At 63.5% G+C, this 17,045-nt stretch overlaps 7 protein-coding genes across 7 annotated transcripts; 4 read left to right on the plus strand and 3 right to left on the minus strand.

Moving 5' to 3' along the window:
• Positions 1-550: 550 nt before the first annotated feature.
• On the plus strand, positions 551-2,027 carry COLE_02570 (uncharacterized protein; the record flags this gene model as incomplete). Its single annotated transcript, XM_018421047.2, has 2 exons — positions 551-1,061; positions 1,102-2,027. 2 exons carry the CDS (start codon positions 551-553, stop codon positions 2,025-2,027), a joined length of 1,437 nt encoding a protein of 478 aa, XP_018274971.1.
• A 154-nt stretch (positions 2,028-2,181) lies between these two features.
• COLE_02571 (uncharacterized protein) lies at positions 2,182-3,087 on the minus strand (the record flags this gene model as incomplete). The annotated part of the gene is made up of 3 exons (XM_018427072.2): positions 2,182-2,378; positions 2,446-2,790; positions 2,823-3,087. 3 exons carry the CDS (start codon positions 3,085-3,087, stop codon positions 2,182-2,184), a joined length of 807 nt encoding a protein of 268 aa, XP_018274972.1.
• A 149-nt stretch (positions 3,088-3,236) lies between these two features.
• On the plus strand, positions 3,237-4,024 carry COLE_02572 (uncharacterized protein; the record flags this gene model as incomplete). Its single annotated transcript, XM_018424654.2, has 2 exons — positions 3,237-3,602; positions 3,971-4,024. 2 exons carry the CDS (start codon positions 3,237-3,239, stop codon positions 4,022-4,024), a joined length of 420 nt encoding a protein of 139 aa, XP_018274973.1.
• A 1,081-nt stretch (positions 4,025-5,105) lies between these two features.
• On the plus strand, positions 5,106-7,694 carry COLE_02573 (uncharacterized protein; the record flags this gene model as incomplete). Its single annotated transcript, XM_018424655.2, has 2 exons — positions 5,106-6,106; positions 6,149-7,694. 2 exons carry the CDS (start codon positions 5,106-5,108, stop codon positions 7,692-7,694), a joined length of 2,547 nt encoding a protein of 848 aa, XP_018274974.1.
• Positions 7,695-7,945: 251 nt separating this feature from the next.
• COLE_02574 (uncharacterized protein) lies at positions 7,946-8,998 on the minus strand (the record flags this gene model as incomplete). Its single annotated transcript, XM_018424656.2, has 1 exon — positions 7,946-8,998. The coding sequence occupies one exon, from the start codon at positions 8,996-8,998 to the stop codon at positions 7,946-7,948; it is 1,053 nt and encodes a 350-aa protein (XP_018274975.1).
• A 2,023-nt stretch (positions 8,999-11,021) lies between these two features.
• On the plus strand, positions 11,022-12,822 carry COLE_02575 (uncharacterized protein; the record flags this gene model as incomplete). Its single annotated transcript, XM_018426122.2, has 3 exons — positions 11,022-11,445; positions 11,477-11,669; positions 11,700-12,822. 3 exons carry the CDS (start codon positions 11,022-11,024, stop codon positions 12,820-12,822), a joined length of 1,740 nt encoding a protein of 579 aa, XP_018274976.1.
• Positions 12,823-12,926: 104 nt separating this feature from the next.
• Positions 12,927-16,279, minus strand: COLE_02576 (uncharacterized protein; the record flags this gene model as incomplete). The annotated part of the gene is made up of 3 exons (XM_018427073.2): positions 12,927-15,185; positions 15,223-15,445; positions 15,525-16,279. 3 exons carry the CDS (start codon positions 16,277-16,279, stop codon positions 12,927-12,929), a joined length of 3,237 nt encoding a protein of 1,078 aa, XP_018274977.1.
• Between the last annotated feature and the right edge of the window lie 766 nt (positions 16,280-17,045).

Below are 17,045 nucleotides of genomic sequence, written 5' to 3' on the forward strand. Positions count from 1 at the left end.
TACCAGGTCACTCGGCGTGGCGTCTCCCGCCTTAAAAACTTGCGTGACCCGCAAACCGTTAATCTCTTCTTCCCTATACTTACCCTTGTCCCCCCGCAACGCTAGGCCTCTTCGGCTGCGTCGACATGAGCACGGGATTGTGATTCAATTCAATGCGCGACACTGCCGGGCCTGCCGGGAACATGATGCAATTCAAAATGATCAAGCTTGCAAGCTTGAAACCGGCCCGGGACTTTTCCTAACCCCTCGACCTGTGGGTTTCCCCCTGAACCCGCTTTTACCATGTTTAACAGCCAAGCGCCACACGTGACAACACACACGTGGATAACTTTCCCACGATGCACCATCGCTACTGGCCCATCACCCAGTCACGTGGCTAACTCCGACGCCGACGAGGCCGGCGCGTGGCACTGACGCAACCACAGGTCCGTCATTTGCCGCCCAACTCAACTCGTCAACATTTGAACGGCCCCCGGGCCTCCTCCTCCCTCACCCTTCCAGCTTCCAGTCTCTGCCCCCTCCCTCCCTCCTTCCGATCATCCGTCTCGCCATGTCGGTCCTCCTAGAGACATCTCTTGGCGAGATCGTCATCGACCTCGAGGTAGACCGCTGCCCGCGCACATGCGACAACTTTCTCAAACTCTGCAAGCTCAAGTACTACAACCTCAACGCCTTCTTCAACGTCTCCAAAGACTTCATCGCGCAGACCGGCGACCCCACAGCGACAGGGACCGGTGGCGAGTGTGTTGACGCTTTCCTCTTCTCAAAGAATCCAGTCGGCCCCCAGCCCGCCCGCTACTTTGCCCCCGAGATCACAACCAAGCTCAAGCATAAGAGCAAGGGCACCGTGTCGATGGCTGTCGCGCCAACCGACCCGCCAGGATGCGGGTCGCAGTTCTTCATCACGCTCGGAGACAACATTGACTACCTTGACGGCAAGCACGCCGTGTTTGGCCATGTGGTGGAGGGGCTCGAAACGCTCGACAAGATCAACGACGCGTATCTGGACAAGGAAGGTCGCCCGCTCCAAGATATCCGCATCCGCCACGTTGAGATTCTTGGTGAGTCCATTAACGAGCGCCGGAGGAGGCTTACGACCAGAAGACCCGTTCGAAGATCCGCCCAACATGATCCCTATACCCGACTCACCCCTCCGTCCTCCTGACGGCATGGTGCGCATAGCGGACGACGAGGACGCTTTCGCGCAGCTAGACGAAGAAGCCGCGGCCGAGCGCGCGCGCGCAACAGCCGCCTCCTCCTCGGCATTGACGCTCGAGATGATCGGCGATCTGCCCTTCGCGGCCGTGCGTCCGCCCGAGAACATCTTGTTCGTGTGCAAGCTCAACCCCGTGACGCAAGACGAGGACCTGGAGCTCATCTTCTCGCGCTTCGGCAAGATCCTGAGCTGCGAGATTGTGCGCGACAAGAAGACGGGCGACAGCCTGCAGTACGCGTTCATCGAGTACGACCAGCAGGACAGCGCGGAACAAGCCTACTTCAAGATGCAGAATGTGCTGGTCGACGACCGCCGCATCTGGGTCGACTTTAGCCAGAGCGTGGCCAAGATGAAGGGCGTGTATCGGCCAGGTATGGCGCCTGATGGCGGGAGGGGAGGGCGAGGAGGAAGGGGCGGGCGGGGAGGACGGGGTGGGTTTGGGGGACGGGGCGACTTTGAGCGTACCCGTGACTCGGGGTATGGCTCCAAGGGCTACGATGTGGTGGTGGAGCCCACGCGCCCGCGCAGTACGAGTCCCCGACGCGATCGTGTGCGTGATGACAGGCGAGGGCGCGACGACCGTGACCGCCGAGCCCGCGCCGACGACCGCGACGACCGCCGCGATCGCGACCGCCGAGATGACCGGAGTCGCAGAGATCGCGATGACCGGCGGGATCACGACGACCGTCGTGACCGCGATCGTGACCGCTATCGTGATGACCGAGACCGCCGCGATGACCGCGACCGGAGGGATCGCGACCGCGACTACGACAGGAGAGACCGTGACCGAGACCACGATCACCGCCGCTGAGACTATCCTAGGATATACATATGCATAGTCTGGCCCTGTCTAAATGTGCTCTGTCCTCACTCGCCACTCGTGCAACCGCATCCTCGGCGCTGGTCTCTTGCCCCTCCTCTAACTCCACGCCTCGTTGTGCTTCTTTCCTGGCACCACTGCCGCCCTACTGCCCTCCACGCCGCACAAGGTCGAGGAAGCCCTCCTTGGTAAGCGTCTCCTGTCCGCCACGGCCGAGAATATTGTCCTTCTCCCTCTTGTTCTTCGGCGCCTCGGGCTTGACGCCCGCCTTTTGCGCGAGCGTTGTCGCCTGCGCCTCGGCGTTTTTCGAGGCGACGAGAATCGCATTGAACAGCTTGATCACTGAAGTCAGCCTTCCTCCTCCTTCCTCCTTCCTCTATCCTCCGTCCTCCGTCCTCTCGAGACTCACCACCACGCTGCGCCGTCTTCCTGAGCCCGCGCTCAAACTCCTGGCTCCCAACCCCCGCCCCGTCCGCCGGCACCCATCCCTCGAGTACATTACGCACACGCGCGCGGTCGAGCCGCGCCTCACGCTCGGCCTTGAGCGCGCGCGCCGCGCGCCGCTCCAGCCGCTCCTCCGCCATGCTGGGCGGCAGCGGCTTAGCCGAGAGGGCGAGGATGGGGGCGGGCGCCTTCTTGCGCGCCGCGTGCTCCGTCTCCGCCTCCGCCTTGCGTTTCTTCGGCCGCGCCGATTCCGCGATCAGGCCCGTGAGCGCCGCGCCAAAGTCGGAGGCTGTCGTCACGCGCTTCTTCTCTGTCCGTCAGCGACGTTTGCGCAGGGCTTACTTGGCGCCTTCTTCTCTCCGGGCGCGTTGGCGCGCTCGATCTCCTCGTCCGTGTCTAGCTCGTCGCCAAAGTCGTTGTCGTCGGACTCGGGCGCGGGCGCGGGCGCCTCGACTCGTACCTTGCCCTTCGTAGTCGGCTTGGACTTGGACGGCTTGGACGGCTGCGCGGCCGGCTTGGCGACGCGCGTGCGCACGCTCGCCTTGGCGCCGGCCTTGGGCTTGCTCGGCCCCGCTTCGCTGTTCTTCAAGATGCCTTTGAGAACCATAGTGTTGCTGGGTGTTGTTGACACTCGCCAGTGGCTCAATTCTGGAGGATGGACGGAAACTTTCCTTATCCCGCCCCCCACATACCCGACCCTATCCTTTTCCATATCCCCCGCCGCCGTCCATGCCTTCCACCCAATAACCCACTACCATGGTTCTCGTCGAAGAAGTCAAGGAGGATATCATCGAGCGCGAGTCGGACTACGAGACCGAGTCCGAGTTCAGCGACGACGAGAGCGTCGCGTCGGACGAGTTCGACCCGAACGAGACGCTCGCCGAGCGCATCGCCGCCCTCAAGGACATGGTGCCGCCCGAGACGCGCACCGCCGTCGCCAAGAGCGCCGACCGCGTCGTCGGGTGGGCCAAGTGGGCGACGAGCGGGACGGGCCAGCTCGCGTGGTGGGTCACGACGTCGGCGCTGCTTGTCGGCTTGCCGCTTGCGCTTGCTATCGAGGACGAGGCGCGCATCACCCAGCAGGAGCGCGAGATGCAGATGCAGAGCGCCGGACAGCAGCAGGTGAGTTTACAGAGTGGAGTGCAGGACGGTGGATGGATGGATGGCGATAGGAGATGGAAGGTGGACGGGGTGGTCGGAGTGATGTCTTCTCCACTCCGACGGGGTGTCACCGATAGGAAGTTTGGGCATCGACCCAGCTTCACACTTCAGCCTAGGCTGGGAACACATCCTCATCTGTGGCCCTGTGGGCCACTTGCTCCATGCCGGAATTGGTGTGCGCGGCTGCTTCAGTTGACGCGATGCCCAACGCATTCTTCACCCTACCACAGCACCTCCCCCCACTCCTATCTTCTCTCCATCCCATCTTTCATACCTCCCCCCTCCCCCCTATGTCCTATCTCGCCCTCTCGCGCACCCGCTAACCCAAGCTCATGGGCGGTGCGCCCGCCGGCCAGCCTGCCGGCGTCCCCGCCGGCTTCTAAGCGACTCGACTCGTTGTTAGCTATGCTGTCCTTCCCTCAAAACCGCCCCGCCAGACAGGCGCAGCGATTGTACGATAGCCGCATTATGTATGGCATCACCCCTCCGCGAGTATGCACGTGTGGATCGTTGCCTGGCAGTGGAAAGAGCAGGGGGGGTCAGAGGAGGACGAGGAGGATCGGATCAATCTGGCGGCTGTGTAATGAGGAGTGTGTAATTTCGCCCCTTCGGTGCTCTCTGATGTGACAGGTGCGGCCTACGGTGGGAGCGTCTACGTACTTGGACTCTAGCTCGGTCACGGACTGGCGAGCTGGCGACAGATGGCGCGGGGTTGTGCCTAACTTGTGATGGAGTTCAGAGGTCAAAGAACCTGATCTCAGATAAAACGTGATAGACGTTGACAACGCCTCTTCATGCAGCCAGCCAGAGCCAGGTGCCGGCTCCTACGCAAACTCTCTGCCCTCCGCATCTACGCATTCTCGAACCGAAGGGCCGCCGGCCGCCGGCGATGCCCAGGACACTGGCGTTCCGGCGTCGTGCGACTGCGGAGATCGGACTGGGTGGCGGCTGAAGCCGATTTTCCATAAAGTTCCGGCGCACTCCAGACGCCTCATCGCGACAATTGCTCGCTGTGCTTCTCCTCGGAGCACAGCATTCCTTCTGGTGCGTTCGCAGCAGTGGAGCGCGCGTGACGGGGCGCCATGGGCATGCTGGGGCAATCTTTCTGGAGGACACGGAGGACGACTACAGCAAGAAGCAGTTGGGTGGCGAGTGGCGCGCGACGTTGTCTCTCTCGGCAAATAACCAGCGCGGCCCATGCAACTTGCTCTCCTCCAGGGTGTGCGATGCATCTACATCTACGTGCTGCGTGCTGCGTCTCACTCACGGCCCCGGCTTCCCGGAATGATGCAGAGGCCGACGGAGACGTAGATGAGGGTGTAGCAGAGGGCTGAGTCAGACAGGTGGTGCGCGCAGGCGGAGCCAAATGTCATCACCATCTCGAGCATGCTCTTAATCCTTGTCTCCAACCCCCATCTCGTCCATCTCGTCCATCTCGTCCGTCTTGCATTCACACACTCCACCATGTCCTCTCCACGACCACCACCAGATGATCGTGACGGCCCCATTCGGGCATCTGACACCCCAGTCGTAGCAGGGAGCGCGCCGGACGCGCCCCACGTCGGTGAGAGCTCCAGCGTCACCTCCGCCAGCTCCAACGTCGGTCACCCCGCCGCCACCACCAACCCAGCTGCAGCCAGCCCCTCCCTTCCTTCCACAGCCGATCGCAGCACATCGCCACCAGCAGCCCCTGCGCCCACCCCCACCGCTGGTCCCGCGCAGCAGGGACAGTCGGGCTCGCCATCTTCTCCTAATCGCCGGCGTGCTCAGCGCCCGCTGTCGTCCATCTCCTTCTTCATTCCTTTCACCGGCCAGCCAGCCGGCGCCGATGGCCCCCAGGTCGGTCTGACTTGGACCCTCGAGGTCTTCGGCAACGACGAAGAGGGCGCGGCCCCGGGACCCAATCCCACCCCTGCTGCTGACGGGACACCGAACAACGCGAACCCCGAGGCTGGTGACGGATCTCCTGCTCCCGAGACCCAGAATGCCCAGAATGCTCCCAGTCCGAGCGCGAACGGCAACCCAGACCCTGCAGTCCCCCCGCCTGGCCCCAATCCTCAGCCGGCGAACCAGGAGCGCGATGGCACACGCTCCATCTTCTTCATCGTCGGACCCGACGGCACGATGCGCCGCGGTGACGGTGCGGCCGATGCTGCCGCCGCCCCGCCGTTCCCCTTCCCTTTCCCCTTCGCATTCCCCTTCCGGCCGGGTCCCCCGCCTCCTGACCCCGCCAAGGCAGCAGAGCTACTCAACTCGCTGCCAACTGTGGGCCGTGCCCTTCTCAAACGCGTCGACAAAGTGGTGGCCGCGGAAGGAAGGCGTGATGACGGTGACGCTTCAGGGTGGCAGTGTGGCATTTGCCTCGAAGGCATCGACCTCGGTGAGACCGTCAAGGCGCTGCCCTGCAATCACCTCTTCCATGAGACTTGCCTGAAGCCATGGTTCACGAATCATCACCACACCTGGTGAGTACTTTTGGATCTCAGAAGATGCTCTGCTAACTTCAGCCCCACCTGCCGTCTCGATCTCGACCCCCTCCGCACCCTCCATGAGCCAGCTAGACGCGCGCCGCTGCGTCCCGCTACGACGGGCTCTGGTCGCGGGACACCAGCGGGCCGTGCTGCCCACCCGTACGCGCGCCCCGCTGCCCCAGCTGCTGCCGAGGGTCGCCGCAGCCGCCCAGGCAGCAATGCGCCCACTCAGCCAGGCACACCCCAGAACGAGCGCGCCGACGGGGGACACCGCCTTGAGGTACCGTTGAACCCCCTCGACGTGGCAATCGACTTTGCCCGCAGCCTAGGCCTCCCTATCGGGGCACCGATTCTCGTTCGTGATGGCGAGGCGCCCCGCGAGGGAGAAGAAGCTGGGCACCCTGACACTGCCGCTGAAACAGGTCCTGCTGCCGATCTCGGCGGTGGAGCGGCGCCTGCGCCCGGAAACACCCCTGCCGAGCAGCCCGGCCAAGCGCAGCCGCACGGCGGCCTTGACCAGCCTATGCCCGAGCGCCACACCCATATCGGCGGCGGTGGGGACGCCGACGAGCGGCAGGAGGCGCAGGCGCACGGGCCGGTGGGCACGGCATCTCCTACTCAAGGTGAGGGCAGCGAGGCAACCTCTGGTGCACCCCCAGCTGCGGCTCAAGCACCCGTCGCCACGCCAGCACCTGCGCGCGGCGGCCCTCTACCTTGGGCTCCTGGGCTCTTTGGATTGAACCCCCTCAGTGGAGGCGCGCCGTTCAACCCAGCTACGTTCTTGCTCGGTGGGAACCGCACTCGCCAGACTGCACCTGCCGCGGGAGGTGCTCCGGACGCGACCTCCGCTGCCGACTCGGCACCGGCTAGCGCCTCCGCCACTGGCTCTTCTCCGGCCACCGCCTCTTCTACTCCGGGCGGTGGGCCTCCCGGCTCGCCACCTGCTGGCGCCGCCCCATCTAACCCCGCGAACGCTAGTCAAGCCACCAACACGATGCCCCGCAACGGCGACAATGGCGCAGACGCCAACACCCCTGGGGCAGGCGCTTTCCACATTCCCTTCGATTTCTTCATTATCCACCCACCTCCTGGTGGGGCGCCTCCCGAGGAGCCAGAGGCGCAGCCGGAGAACCAGCCACCCGCGCAGCCTGACTTCATACCTCAGAGCCTGGAGAGCTGGACGGCCCAGCGTGAGAAGGGCCTTGGGTGGCGCTGTGACGCGGTCGAGTGCCTCATCGCGCCGCCGGTGCCCGACGCGGAGTCGATGGACGTGGACGACGAGCCCGAGGACGATGCGGACGGGGCCGACAAGGAGATGCTTGCCATCTATGCCGAGAGCCAGCCGCCCTTTCCCCCCCGCGAGCCCGGCACCGAACCCCACACGGGGCACGAGTTTGTCCTCCTCGCCTGCCCACACCGTTGGCACCGCGCGTGCCTCGAGACTGCGGCGCGCAGTGCGGGGCACTCCACCGAGCCTGACGCCAGCGGGCGTGAGTGGATCCGCTGCGCGCGCTGCCGGAAGGAGGGCTGGATCGTTCCGCGCGAGCCCGAGGGCGCTCCCTCAGCCGTGCCTACTCTCTGAGCGCCTCGTAACACTACACATACCACCAATCCCTAATCGCACCCCACATTTGCATTACACCGCACTGAGCCCCCGTAGAATGTTTAGACGTTGTATATTTAGACCACATGATCCATATCCGTGCATATGAATATCGAGTTTCGTAGCGGGTAGGTGGGGCAAGGTGGGGTTTTAGAAGTGGCGGCTGTCAACAACTTAGGATCTCTCACGGCACGCCACAGAGTACTGCAGCGCACGCGCATCCTGGCCATTCATCTCTTCCACCTCTGTGTGCGCTTCGCCTCAAACCGCCTAGCGCACGTGGAGCACATCATCCCCGTCACGGCATACAACGCCTCCTTCGCCGCGAACACCTCGTCGCCCAGCCGCCTCCGCTCCGCGTGGTACTTGACCACCATCTCCTCCCTCTCCCGCGTGAGCGCGCGCGCACGGCCTTCCGCCTGTGCACACCGATCGTTCATCCGCTGCATCTCACCACCCATCCTCTCTTTCTCGCTCTCCCACTCCGCCCGCGCCGCGGCCAGTTCGCCTTCTCGCGCGTGAACTTCGCGCACCGCCGCGCCCTCGAGCGCCGCAGCCGCCGCACGCAAATGCCGCACAGCCCCACCCACCGAGTTCTCAAGAGGGAGCTCGATGGCGCCCTGCGCCTCCGCCGACGTGTGGAGCCGCGTCACCCCGAGTGCGGCCAGCGTCTGCCGCATCGCCTGTACCTCGGCAAGAGTGGCGTGTGAGGTACGCATGGCGCGCGCCGTCTCGGCCAGCGCGGCAATAGACGCCGCTTGGGATGCGGCGGCGCGGGTCTGCGCGTCGATGTGCGCTTGCACGTCCTTCATGGCGGCGGTGAGGTCGGCGATGGTCGCGCTGTGCGGAGACGGGCGGCTTGCTTCGCCGGTCGCGGCGAGAGGGTTTGAGTCGTCGTTCCGGTGCTCGGCTCGCTCCGAGGTTGCGGATGCGGCGGCCGCGGCCTCCCCCTCGTGTCCTAGCGCCGTTTGCATGCGGGTGGCGGTGTCCGAGAGGGTGGGTGCGATCGAGAGCGAGGCGAGCACGTCGGCGTCCGAGGTCGGCTGAGGTGGCAGGGGCTCTGAAGGCCGTGAATGGGGCAGTGGCGCGGACTCGGACTCGGGGCGGGAGGGCGAGGCAAAGGAGGCAGGGTTCTGCACGGACTCGCCTGGATCGGGAGAGGTGTCCGCCGCTATATCGGATCCGCTGGCGTATTCTGACACGATCGCGGTACTGGTGTCGGGCGAAGCCAAGGGGCTGGGGGCCGTTTTGCGGAGAATGTGGTAGAGTATATATGACTGCATTGTGTTTTGATGGAGGTGCGGGAAGCGTGCGATGACTAGGTGATATGATGTGATGAAGAAGCGCCGACGTGATATGGCCACACGGGAGTGAGGATCGGCGAGGATCGAGCGGGCTCTTCTCTCCGCTTATGAGCATCACGATTGACGAGCTCATGCAGTAGTGCGGCGACCAGGTCATCTAGGTGTCGCCGATGACTTGCCCCGTAGCAGTGGCGACCAGTGGCAGCCGTGGGGATGTGGCAGAATATCTCGGGATACATGACCATTTTGCAGCACGTCATTTACATGTATTCCACACTCCATTCCACACGCCCTCTACTTAAGCCTGCCCTGCGTTTGTTGTCGCCTTGTTCAAACCTGCTCAAAACTGGGGAGGAGCATGCCGGGGGCGCCCGTACGGCCGGCAGCGCATTGTCACCATTAAAGATAGACATTACACGAGCATCCGGTCCTGCGGCGCCGTCGCCAGCGCCTCAACTGAGCAGCTGCACGACCTCCAAGCGCGTGTCATCAGCCCGTTCCACGCCGGCGGCGACGCCGCTCTAGCCCACCCCAAGGGGTACGGGGCTTGCCTTTGGCCCTGTGAGCTTTCAACAGACAAAGCTAACAGCAGTCCGGGCCAGACTGATCCATCCTCTGCGCCCTCACCATCTGCCGGGCCAAGCTCCGGACCCGCATCGCTCATCGAGCAGACGAAAGGCATGTTCACGCCATCACCCTCTGGCTCGGCGCCGCGGTCCGTGTCGCCTGAATTTGTGCAGGAGCGCGACGGGAGAGCTGTGCGGCATCAGGTGACCGTGCCGCCAATGTACGATCCATCTTGGGCGCAGGCGAGACGTGAGCCGGGGCAGAAGTTGTGACCAACTCGCATGTTGTAGCTTTCGGTATATTATAGTGCTCGCCGGCGACTCTCTCCGACCCAGACTCACTGACGCTGGAATGGCAGTGCTGAAAACACGTTCGTAGCGCCGTCTGTGGCCACCCCCAACGCGCTCTCGTGAGCACCAGGCTGCTCGGATGCGCCGACAGCCAAAAGCGAACACGTATTCGTTGTGAGTTTCGAACTCACGACCTTTCGCGTGTGAAGCGAACGCTCTCCCACTGAGCTAAACGAACGGCTTTGTTCGATAATACCTGGGCGACGCGGGGCGGATATGTACTCTATGGACGCAAAAGAGGCGTGTACGCGACTGCCTTTCACGACACGGGCACCCGGAGACGAAGGAATTGGGTGTGCATGGAGGCATGGCAGGTTGTGACGGGAATGCGGGAGTAATCCGCAGGAATCCGTCCGCCAAGCTGGCTCTAACTCAAGTGGAGACCGCCTGCCGGATATGTCGATGGTGTCGAAGGGCTTGCAGGACGAAGGCGATGAAACGCGTTGTGCCGTGAGGACAGCGTCATTTCCTGGAGTAATCCCCAGTTACAGCGTGACTCCGACACGGCACATATACTGCACTGCCAGCATCTCTCTGTGGGCTGGCGGCTCGGGAGCATCTGCCAGCTGAGGATGTGCATGTGATATCTTTGCGCCAAGTCACTGTGGCACGTTGCGCGACTTTGTGTTATGTTTCAACGTTTCAAAGACACATGCCGTTCCCTGGCCCCTTGTCGTGGCAACCCCCTGCAGCTGTGATCGATCCCACGATCCCCTCCTCTCGCCCGGTGCACATTTCCAAGCTCCAGCAAGCCCAACGAAGCGAGTCCGAATGAGTACCCGCGCGGTGCCGAGCGTCGGACACGGAGCACGGGTCGGCGATGGGCGATGGGCTTGGAGCGATACCAGCCCAGCCTCCTCGGACCTTGACCGGCCCTCAGACCTCAGGGCCGAGATTGGCGTTCCATGGTCCGTCATTCCCCGCAACTCTCAACTCGCTCGTCCCATTCCGAATCGCCACTCAACAGCATGCGCTGTCCCGCGTCACGCGCCGGCGCCTAGCCCGTGAAGCGCGCATGTGGAGCAAGTATGTCGAGCGCATGTATATAGACTGTGCTGAGCAGCGAGCAGCGTTCCCCACGCACCATGTCGCCCATTGCCTCCATCCCCATCTCCGCACCCACGCCCACCAAGGCGCGCGCGCGCGCGGCGGACGCGGCGGACGCAGCGTCCACAGCGTCCTCAGCGTCCTCAGCGACCTCGGCCTCATCGTCGTCCTCCACCTCCACCCTCGCCAAGCGCTACTCGCTGCAGCCGGCCAGCGGCGTCCCGCGCCTCCCGGACGAGCCAGTGGGCTGCGCGACGCTCATCGGCTGCTTCTCGCATCTCGCGCTGTGCAATGCCGCGGGTCCCCGCTTCCCGCCCAAGCCGCAGCCGGCGCCCTCCACCCCCCTCGGGAGCAGGGAGGAGCAGCGGCGCATCTACCTGGGCCCGAAGCTGAGCGCGCGCGCGACGGGCGGCCCGGACGCCGGGCCGCTCATCGAGCGCTTCTCCTGTCTGTTCAAGGACCGTGAGTGCTTCCTATTGCGCTGCTCACGCAGAATACAACTGCAAACACAACCCGCGCGGCATCGTGTCGCTCGGCGTCGCCGAGAACTTCCTCCTCGAGAAAGAGTGTCTCGAGTACTTTACCCATGCGTTCCAGCACAACTTTCTCGCGTCCGACCTCTCGTACGGCGACGGGCTGTGGGGCAGCCGGCGGATCAACCGCGCGCTCGCCGGCTTTTTGAACGAGTGAGCCCCCTTCGAGTCCGCTCACGCAAGCTACTTTGACCCCGCACACCCCGTGCTCCCCGACCAGCTGATTACGGGCGTCGGGTGCTCCGCCGTGCTCGACCAGCTCTTCCACACGCTCATGGACGAGGGCGAGGCCGTGCTCCTCGCCGCGCCATACTACACCGGCTTTGACCGGGACCTGATCGGGCGCGCGCGCGTCTCCCTCGTCCCCGTCGACTTGCCGGCGGACGAGGCGTTCGCGCCGTCCAGCCTCTCGTATTTCGCCGCCAAGGCCGACGCGCTCGCCGCGCAGGGCGTCACCGTGCGCGCCGTCATCGTGTGTAACCCCCACAATCCCCTCGGGCGGACGTACCCCCGCGACACGTTGCTCGCGTACGCCCGTTTCTGCGAGGAGCGGGATCTCCACCTCGTCAGCGACGAGATCTACGCTATGAGCGTATACGGCGGTGCGGGGTTTACGTCTATGCTGAGCCTCGACGTCGAGCGGGAGCTCGGCGGAGGCGGAGGCGGAGTCGGCGTCGGCGTCGGCGGCGGCATCGGCGGGGACGAGGACCAAGTCCTGGGCCAGGGCGAAGGCGAGGGCGAGGTCGCAGGCGAGGGTGCCGGAAAAACCTTCACGTTCGACCGCGCACGCCTGCACGTCGTATATGGCATGAGCAAGGATTTCTGCGCGAACGGGCTGCGCGTCGGCGCGCTCGTGAGCCAGGCCAACCCGCTCCTCCTGCGCGCGATGGCGGGCACGTCGATGCTCATGAAGATCTCGTCGCCCGCCGACGTGATTTGGAGCGCGCTGCTCACCGACGAGGCGCGCCTGGCCGAGTTCGTCGCGCTCAACCGCGCGCGGCTCGCCGAGGCCGCCGCGTACGTCCGTGCCTGGTTCGAGGCGCGCGGCGTGCATGTCGCCCCGTCGAATGCCGGCAACTTTGTGTGGGTGGATATCGGGGGCCGCCTCGGCTTCCGCGATGCCATGGAGGAGAAGCGCGTGTTCCAGCGCCTCTTGGACGGCGGCGTCTACGTCGCGCCCGGCACGGCGTACCATAACTCTGAGGCGGGCTGGTTCCGCATCACTTTCTCCGTCGCACGAGACAACCTCAACGTCGGCCTCGGCAAGATTGAGCGCCTCCTCGACCTCTACCCCCTCAAGGCCTAAGTCCCGTTCAACCTCCACCCACCCGCACTCGCTCAACCGTTGTACAACCTGTATGCATGCACTTCTAGTTGCGTTTTACTGTCCATGCGATGTTATCTAATTTCCTAATCGGTTTGGCGAGCCCAGCGGAACCAGCGTCTCGGCGTCGTCGCGCCCGAGCGGTCGAGCTCGGCGTAACGTCCACTCAGCCGGCGCTTCAGACGGCTCGGCAGATCCGTGTCCGACTTGCGTGGGAGTTTCTGCGGCAGCGGCGCCGGGTATGTCGTCGGAGATGCAACTGCGGTCTGGGCGAATTGCGGATTGGTATAGATGGCTATGTCGGGCACCTCGGGAGGCTGGTCTACCATGATTGTGACGGGTGTGAGAGCGAGTCGCGAGTTGTCCGTTTGGTCCGTTTGAAGCGAGGGTGTGGCACTGTGCCGCTCAGTGTTGCGGCAGTCGGTGCTGGAACGGGAGGGAGTGAGCGTGGGGGTAGAGGATGCGACGGAGTAGTCGGGCTCCGGCTTGTCGATCGGGTCGGGAGAGGAGACGAGGATCTTTGTCGATGAGTCGCTCCAAGGTGTCTTGCTAACTGGACCTTGGGCGGACTTTGTCGACACCTGATCGGCTCGTGGTATAGGGGGAATTAAGTTGATGGGAGGGAGAAGGGACGGCACCTCTTCTGGAAGGTCTTCCGAATCGTGCGAGTTGCTGCTCTGGTCGCTCTGGCGCCCGGGGGACGACGGCTCACTGTCGTGCGCGCCGCGATGAGGATCGGACATTGATGTGGGAGAGGTCTGTACTATTGGCTCGGGTGATGCTGAAGCTCTGGAACCCGAGATCATTACGTAGTCGTCTGCGAAGGCTCTGCTGGTATCCGCAGCCTCGACGCTGTGTGCGCTCCTCTCGCTTGTTTGCAGTCTGCTCCAGCCAAGACTGGCCAGACGCTCCGACTCCATGAGCAGACTCGCGTGGCGGACAGGCTTAAGAATCCACGACTTGCGCTTCGGCGATCTCTGGCTCAGGCGGTGCTCTTCCGAACGACGCGCAGGACGAGGTGAAGGGGAGGAGATGGCGGGCATCCCATCTGGGAGACCATCTATAGATGCGCGCGGGGTAGGGGTCTGCGACGGACTTGGAGTCGCAACCATGGGCGGCGAGTGGAACGTCTCCATGCTTCTATTCGCGGCTGCCATGAGCCGCGAGCCCCACTCGAGACTCTCGGTGGCGAGCGCTCGCAGGCTCGAGCTTGCCTCGCTCAGTTGCTCGGCATGGTGTAGCAGAGTTACGCCGTGAGAGTTGAGCATCTGACTCGCAGCGAAGAGCAGGGCCTCGGGGGAGGCCGCCGGCGGGGGGAGCGTCGAACATGGCGAGGTGCTTGGGAGTGTGCACACAGAATCGCTGGGAGGTGTCCACTGCGATGACGATCGGGAGAGTCCCGGGGGTGAGGATGGAGACGAGTCGAGACCTGCAGTGGAGAGATCGCTCGCGCTGTTACTTGGACGGACAGTGGCGTCGGGCACCAAGCATAGAAGATCTAGCGCGCCGGACGACTTTGTCTCCGCCTTCGACGACAACGGCAACTCGATCTCTTCCTCCGCGTGACTGTGGGTGTCTGCATTCTCGGCGTACAGTCTGCGCACCGTTACCTCAACGATGCTGCCACAGCTGTTGCGCCGCCGGCGCGTGTTGTCGTGGTAGAAACGATGGATCGACTCTGTATCTGAACCATCGTCGATAACACCAAACGATCCCGACTGTCGCTTGGCTGTCTTGATGGTGGGACTAGGGAGGCTCATGGTATCCGGGCTGGCAACGATGCAGAGGGGCGACGGGGTGGGCGACTTTGTAAGCCTTCGGGCGGCATCCTGGCCGAATCGTGAGATGAATGAGGCGATGCGAATAGACTGTCGGCGCAGGGGAGTGCTAGATCGAGCTTCGTCCATTCCGTCCAGGCTATAGTCGTCGGACATGGGCGTCAGGGCTTGCCGAACTGAGAGCCCTCGAGACGTTGGACTTTGTGGGGGCGAAAGCTGCCGGCTGCCATCGCTCTGCACGCGGGACCGTCGTGATGGTGGCGCGTCATCAGGTGTGATGGTGTTGCGCGGGGCGTCGTCCAGGGATGCTGGTACGACGAGACTATTGCCGCGAGAAAGAGGGACGGCACCGCCAAAAGGGGCGAGTGAAGGGTGGCCGAGGGCGGAGGCTGGGCGCTGCTTTGTATGGTACGCCCGCCCTGGTGAGAGCGAGCGAGAGTTATTCTTTAGCCCCGGCGTCGTGCGATGCAGAGCCATTGCGGAGAGCGGCCGCGGCCGCCTTTGCAGGCTGCGCTCCGCCGATACCTTGCAGAGAGTAGTGGTGGTGGTGGTGGCGGTGCTGTGCTCCTTACACACGTCAATGCATGGCATAGATTGTACTCACCGTCACGAGTGCGCCAACTGGGGTCATTGTCGGCGTCGACTCGTCAGAGGAAGACTGGGTATTCTCAACACGTTGAGGGGCGGAGACATCTGACCCTTTGCGAGGTGGTGATGGTGACCGTAGCGTTCGCGAAGACGAGAAGGGTGGCAAGGTGGTAGTGCGCGGGTACTGTGCGATAGCGAGATTTGTCGTCTTGTCGAGGCCGTGCTTTTCGGGTGCGATACTATGTATGTCAGTGACTGGCGATCGTCGGGCATGACATGTTCAACGCGGTCAAAGCGGTCAAAGCGGGACAAACTTACGCAGTAATGATCGGCGTTGGGGCAGGACGCCGACCCCTTGCCTGCGATGGAGTGCGCTGCGGAGTAGGCGGTGAGTCCTGGCTCATACAGGCATAGGAGGGCGACGGGGTACGGGGTGGGGGTGGGGGAGGAGCAGGACGTGCGGGGATGAACTTTGGGTGCGCATTTGGGGAGTGGCTTTGGCTGTGGGTTCTGTGTGAGTGGAGTGGGTGGATGTGAGATGTGAGGCGAGGAGAAGGCTTGGAAAAAGTGCGTGGGGAGGGAGAGGGGATCTTTGTAGGAGGAGGGGAGTCACGGGGTGTGGTGATGGGTGTGGTGGACGGGGACGAGGCCGAGGTGGATGGGCAAGAGGAGGACGGAGTGCGCGATGGCGCGTGAGTTGAGGCTGTTGGGGGAAGGAGGAAGGGGGCGGAATGGGTGTTTGCACGACGCGCCGATGGCGTGAGCGGCATGTGCAGTGGCGCTCTGCTTTCCGTAATCGGCGATAGGCGACGTGCGGCCTCTGTCGACGGCATGAGCGCGTCTTCCGTGGGCGTTGGGGAGTGGGGAAGATGAGAGATGCGCGATGAGGTTGAGATGGGGGAGTTGGGGGAGTTGGGTGGAGAAAAATGAGGAAGGAGATGAAGATTGAGGAGGAGATGGAGAATGAGATGAGGAGGCGGAGGCGGAGAGAGAGATAAAGAGGAGACGGGGGAGAATGGAGATGATGAGGAGGGAGGTGATGGTGATGGGGGAGGGAGTGACAGTGACGACATGGAGAGATGTCAAGGATGAAGAGGTGAGTGTGCGAGTGTGCGGTATGACAGCGAGAGGGAGAAGATGATGACTGCGGATGTGATTGCTGGGGTAGGGGACTGCGCGGCCATGCGCGGGGGTGCCTTGATCCTCGGATAGCTTGGCTCACTCTTCGTTGGGACGAGGCGGAAGGTGACTGGGGCAACGAGGGCACCGAGGGCACTGAGGGAGTTGAGGGCGGAGGGCGGAGGGCGGAGGGCGGAGGGCATTGAGCGGGGCAAGCAACAGAGATGTGCAGATGAGTGTGTATCGATTAGTTGCTCGTCACTCGATTGGATGTCCATTCATTGCTGGCACCGAGCATGGTGTCTTGGCGAATGAGCCGTGCGCCGCCGACGCCGAGAAGATCTCGGATCTGGTCTGCGTCCATATCTGGTGGTTATCATGACGGCGCGATTGAATCTCAATGGACGAGACGGCAGGCAGGGGAGCAGGGGGAGCATGTGAGCACGGCCATGGAGGGAGATTGACGCCTCGCACGCGATCGCACGGGCCATCGGGCTTGGACATGCAGCGCACGCAATGTTAGAGGAGGTGAGTCATGTGCGTCTCGCGGCGTACGCCCGCGCCATGTGCGCCTACTACGTGCGTAGATGGCGCTTGGAGGCGTCAGAAGGACGAGAATAACACGGCAAAGAGAGAGGAGGAGAGAGATGATGTATGGAGAGAGATCGCGAGATCGCGAGAGAGATCCAGAAGTGGGAGGAGACGATGCTGTGCTGGGTG

Source organism: Cutaneotrichosporon oleaginosum (genome assembly GCF_008065305.1).
Source record: "Cutaneotrichosporon oleaginosum strain ATCC 20508 chromosome Unknown ATCC20508_contig02, whole genome shotgun sequence".
Taxonomy (NCBI): Eukaryota; Fungi; Basidiomycota; class Tremellomycetes; order Trichosporonales; family Trichosporonaceae; genus Cutaneotrichosporon; species Cutaneotrichosporon oleaginosum.